We start from the raw sequence: 6055 nt of genomic DNA, 5'->3' as shown, positions 1-6055 counted from the left end.
AGGCAACGTGATGGTCTGGTGGAGGCAACGTGATGGTCTGGTGGAGGCAACGTGATGGTCTGGTCTGGGGAGGCAAGCGTGATGGGGGAGGCAATGGTCTGGGGGAGGCAACGTGATGGTCTGGAGGCAACGGATGGTCTGGTGGAACGTGATGGTCTGGGTGGTCGTGATGGTCTGGTGGAGGCAACGTGATGGTCTGGGGAGGCAACGTGATGGTCTGGGGAGGCAACGTGATGGTCTGGTCGTGATGGGGGGAGGCAACGTGATGGTCTCGTGATGGTCTGGGGAGGCAACGTGATGGTCTGGGGAGGCAACGTGATGGTCTGGGGGAGGCAACGTGATGGTCTGGGGGAGGCAACGTGATGGTCTGGGGGAGGCAACGTGATGGTCTGGGGGAGGCAACGTGATGGTCTGGGGGAGGCAACGTGATGGTCTGGGGGAGGCAACGTGATGGTCTGGGGGTGCTTTGGTGCTGGTAAAATGGGAGATTTGTACAGGGTAAAAGGGATCTTGAAGAAGGAAGGTTATCACTCCATTTTGCAACGCCATGCCTTACTCTGTGGACGGCGCTTAAATGGAGCCAATTTCCTCCTACAACAAGACAATGACCCAAAGCACAGCTCCAAACTATGCAAGAACTATTTAAAGGAAGAAGCAGTCAGCTGGTATTCTGTCTATAATGGAGTGGCCAGCACAGTCACCTGATCTCAACCCTATTGAGCTGTTGTGGGAGCAGCTTGACCATAGGGTACATAAGAAGTGCCCATCAAGCCAATCCAACTTGTGGGAGGTGCTTCAGGAGGCATGGGGTGAAATATCTTCAGATTACCTCAACAAACTGACAACTAGAATGACAAAGGTCTACAAGGCTGTAATTGCTGAAAATGGAGGATTCATTGACGAAAGTTTGAAGGACACAATTATTATTTCAATTAAAAATAATTATTTATAAACGTTATGGCTATATCTCCTATTAATTGTGCAACTCATTTCATCAAATCAAATGTATTTATAAAGTCCTTCTAACATCAGCTGATATCTCAAAGTGCTGTACAGAAACCCAGCCTAAAACCCCCAAACAGCAAGCAATGGAGCACGTTTGTCTTTCATGTATGTTTTCATGGAGAACAAGGACATTTCTAAGTGACTCCAAACCTTTGAACAGTAGTATATATATATATTTTCACAACACAACAAGGGTATTTGATGTTAAACTGATCTGATTCGCTGGTCAAACGATGAACATAACACACACACACACACACGGCTGTGGTGCACTTGGTTCGCCGGATAGACTGACCTACAAATTCCGGGGTGCCAAAGATGTTTTTGAAATCATTGCCAAAATCGATCTTGTGTGCCAGACCGAAGTCGATGAGCTTGATGCGAGGATGGGCCACAGCTCTGTTCAGTAACATAATGTTCTCTGGCTAGAGAGGGAGAGAGAGAGGGGAGGAAGGGGCATCAAACATGGAAATAACATCCCATAAAGTAAAGCCTCTCTAGGAACCAGCGAGAGAGGGTGTGTGTATGTGTGAGAGAGAGAGAGAGAAAGAGGGGAGGAAGGGGCATCAAACATGGAAATAACATCCCATAAAGTAAAGCCTCTCTAGGAACCAGCGAGAGAGATGGTGTGTGTGTATGTGTGAGAGAGAGAGAGAGAGAGAGAGAGAGAGAGAGAGAGAGAGAGAGAGAGAGAGAGAGAGAGAGAGAGACAGAGAGAGAGAGAGACAGAGAGAGAGAGACAGAGAGAGACAGAGAGAGAGAGAGAGGAGAGAGAGAGAGAGAGGACAGAGAGAGAGAGAGAGAGAGAGAGAGAGAGAGAGAGAGGGACAGAGAGAGAGAGAGAGAGAGAGAGAGAGAGAGAGAGAGAGGGACAGAGAGAGAGAGAGAGAGAGAGAGAGAGAGAGAGAGAGAGAGAGAGAGAGAGGGACAGAGAGAGGGAGAGAGAGGGACAGAGAGAGAGAGAGGACAGAGAGAGAGAGAGAGAGAGAGAGAGAGAGAGAGAGGGACAGAGAGAGAGAGGGACAGAGAGAGAGAGAGAGAGAGAGGGACAGAGAGAGAGAGAGGGACAGAGAGAGAGAGAGAGAGAGCCTACATTCCAGAGCCACAATGCCTCCTTCAGCAGGCTATCTTGACTCCTGACTTAATCCTTTAAAAGCTCTTTAGACCAGCAGGTTAAAGAATGAATGGCTGATAGACTGGGAACAGAAGAGACAGTAGTGGAATCAGATTGAATGAATGGCTGATAGACTGGGAACAGAAGAGACAGTAGTGGAATCAGATTGTCCCAACATGACAGAAATGGCTCCAGGTAGCTGTGGTGGTATTATGCAGTGTGTGGGAGTAGTGTATCTGATGTGAGTTGTATGTTTAGTATATGTATGAGTAATATGTGTAGTGGTATGTAGTATGTGTGGTATGAGCAGTATTATATAGTATGTGTAGTATATGTAGTATTATATAGTATGCATAGTATCATACAGTATGTGTAGCATGAGTAGTATTATATAGTGTGTGTAGTATTATATAGTATGTGCAGTATATGTAGTATGTGTAGTATATGTAGTATTATACAGTGTGTGTAGCACAAGTAGTATTATATAGTATGTGTAGTAGTATATAGTGCGTGTAGCATGAGTAGTATTATATAGTATGTGTAGTAATATGTATGAGGAGTGCATCTGATAAAGGTAGTAGTATGCAGTATGTGTAGTATGAGTTGTATGTATAGTATTAGGTAATATGAATAGTATACCTGGTTTTGGGTAGTATGAGTAGTATTACAGTATATGTAGTATTATGAAGTATGTGTAATATATACAACAGTATGATGCAGTATGAGTAGTATATGTCTTGTTGTGAGAGTAGTATGTGAAGTAGTATGTGTAGTACATGTTGTATTATGTAGCATGTGTAATATGAGTAGTATTCAGCAGTATGTGTAGCATTGTAGCATGTGTAGTATGTATAGTATTATGTAGTATGTGTAGTATTATGTAGTAAGAGTAGTTTGATGTAATATGAATAGTATGCCTGGTTTGGGTAGTATGAGTAGTATTACAGTATAAGTAGTATTATGTAATATGTGTAGAATGAGTAGAATGACTGGTATTATGTCGTATGTGCATTATGAGTAGTATTATGTCTTGTAGTAAGAGTAGTATGTGAAGTAGTATGTGTAGTACATGTTGTATTATGTAGCATGTGTAATATGAGTAGTATTCAGCAGTATGTGTAGCATTGTAGCATGTGTAGTATGTATAGTATTATGTAGTATGTGTAGTATTATGTAGTAAGAGTAGTTTGATGTAGTACGAGTAGTATGTGTAATATGGTGTATGAGTAGTATTATGTAATATGTGTAATATGAGTACAGTAGTATTCAGTCATTTGAGTAGTGTTCAGTAGTATGATTAGTATTTAGTAATATGAGTAGTATTCAGTAGTATGTGTACTATTCAGTCATATAAGTAGTATTCAGTAGTATTATATAGTATGTGTAGTATTATATAGTATGTGTACTATTCAGTCATATAAATAGTATTCAGTAGTATTATATAGTATGTGTAGTATTATATAGTATGTGTACTATTCAGTCATATAAGTAGTATTCAGTGGTATTACATAGTATGTGTGTCACGCCTTGGTCTTAGTATTTTGTGTTTTCTTTATTTATTTGGTCAGGCCAGGGTGTGACATGGGTTATTGTGGTGTGTTTTTGTCTTGGGGTTTTGTGGGGTGTCTACGTAGTCTATGGCTGCCTGAGGCGGTTCTCAATCAGAGTCAGGTGATTATCGTTGTCTCTGATTGGGAACCATATTTAGGCAGCCATATTCTGTGAGTGTTTCGTGGGTGATTGTTCCTGTCTTTGTGTTTGCACCAGATAGGGCTGTTTCGGTTTTCGTTATTTCATTTAGTTATATTTGTAGTTTCTGCATGTATAGGTTTTCCTTTATTAAAATATATCATGAATCATCATCACGCTGCATTTTGGTCCGATCCTTGTTCCACCTCTTCGACAGAGGGGGAGATAGAAGAGAGCCGTTACAATGTGTAGTAGTATATAGTATGTGTAATATTCAGTAATATAAGTAGTATTGCGTAGTATTACGTAGCATGCATAGTATTATATAGTATTATGTAGTATGAGTAGCATGACATAAGTAGTATTATGTAGTATGAGAAGTATTATGTTGCATGAGTAATATGTTGAATGAGTAGTATGTTGTATGAGTAGTAGAGTGTGTAGTCCGAATAGTATTATATAGCATGAATAGTATTATGATGCATGAATAGTTATGTAGTATTATGTAGTATGAGTAGTATTATGTAGCATGCATCGTATTATATAGCATGAGTAGTATTATGTTGTATGAGTAGTATTGTGTAGTATGAGTAGTATTATGTAGCATGCGTGGGATTACGTAGTATTACGTAGTATGAGTGGTAGTATGTATTATGTGTAGTAGTATATGGTATTACGTAGTATGAGTAGTATTGTGTAGTATGAGTAGTATTATATAGCATGCGTGGGATTACGTAGTATTACGTAGTATGAGTGGTAGTATGTATTATGTGTAGTAGTATATGGTATTACGTAGTATGAGTAGTATTATGTTGTATGAGTAGTATTGTGTAGTATGAGTAGTATTATATAGCATGCGTGGGATTACGTAGTATTACGTAGTATGAGTGGTAGTATGTATTATGTGTAGTAGTATATGGTATTACGTAGTATGAGTAGTACGAGTAGTATTATGTTTTTTGAGTAGTATTATGTTGTACGCGTAGTATTATGTTGTATGAGTAGTATTATGTTGTATGAGTAGCAGAGTGTGTTGTGTGAATAGTATTATATAGCATGAGTAATATTATGTAGCATGATTAGTTTTATGTAGTAGTATGTGTAGTATGAGTAGAATTATGTAGTATGAGTAGTATTATGATGTATGAGTAGTATTATGTTGTATGTGTAGTAGAGTGTGTAGTATGTGTAGTATTATATAGTATGAGTAGTCTTATGTAGTATGTGTAGTATTATATAGTATGAGTAGTCTTATGTAGTATTATATAGTATGAGTAGTCTTATGTAGTATGTGTAGTATTATATAGTATGAGTAGAATTATGCGTAGCATGAGTTGTATTATGTAGTATGAGTAGTATTATATTGTATGAGTAGTATGTGTTGTGTTACGTAGTACGTGCAGTATTATGTAGTATAGTGTAGTGTGTGTAGTATGTATAGTAGAATGTGTAGTATGAGTAGTGTTATGTAGTGGAGTAGTATTATGTAGTATGAGTAGTATGGTGTAGTATGTGTTGTATGAATAGTATTGTATAGTATTATGTAGCATGTGTAGTATGAGTAGTCTTATGTAGTATGTATAGTAGAATGCGTAGTATGTGTAGTATTATGTAGTATGAATATTATTGTGTAGTATTATGTAATATGTGTAGTATGAACATTATTGTGTAGTATTATGTAATATGTGTAGTATGAACATTATTGTGTAGTATTATGTAGTATGTGTAGTATGAGTAGTATTATGTAGTATGTGTAGTATGAGTAGTATTATGTAGTATGAGTTGTATGGTGTAGTATTATGTAGTATGTGTAGTATGAACATTATTGTGTAGTATTATGTAATATGTGTAGTATGAGTAGTCTTATGTAGTATGTATAGTAGAATGTGTAGTATGAGAAGTATGAGTAGTATTATGCAATATGTGTAGTAGAGCAGTATTGTGTAGGGTAGTATGTGTAGTATTAGTAGTATGTGTAATTTGGGGATCATGTGACTCAAGCTGTCCTATAGTGTAGACCATGTTCATTCTTGAGTTTTTGGGGAAGCATGTTTAAATGATCACACTAAAACAAATGGGACATTTTACAACACTGACTGATTTGGAATTGAACTGATCAGAACCCCGATGTCGTCCACCAACTAACAACCGGTGAGTGACGGTGATGACGGATGTTCCGGCTGGAGACAGGCCAGAGTGTGATAAAAGCTCTGTCATTGATTAGTTGTGCCTGGTTTCAGTGCAGAG

The 6055-nt window shown here is 38.5% G+C and overlaps 1 protein-coding gene across 3 annotated transcripts in view; it reads right to left on the bottom strand.

Moving 5' to 3' along the window:
* The window catches only part of dapk1 (death-associated protein kinase 1), a 206973-nt gene that overhangs the window by 121273 nt on the left and 79645 nt on the right, over positions 1-6055 (bottom strand). For all 3 annotated transcript variants that reach the window (XM_065026935.1, XM_065026936.1, XM_065026937.1), the window contains one exon: positions 1301-1430. In XM_065026935.1, coding sequence (XP_064883007.1) covers positions 1301-1430 — 130 coding nt within the window. The remainder of the gene's footprint in view (positions 1-1300; positions 1431-6055) is intronic.

This window comes from Oncorhynchus nerka, linkage group LG13 (genome assembly GCF_034236695.1).
Source record: "Oncorhynchus nerka isolate Pitt River linkage group LG13, Oner_Uvic_2.0, whole genome shotgun sequence".
Lineage (NCBI taxonomy): Eukaryota > Metazoa > Chordata > Actinopteri > Salmoniformes > Salmonidae > Oncorhynchus > Oncorhynchus nerka.
The sequence above is the reverse complement of the archived record's forward strand: the minus strand, read 5'-3'. Positions and strand labels throughout refer to the sequence as shown.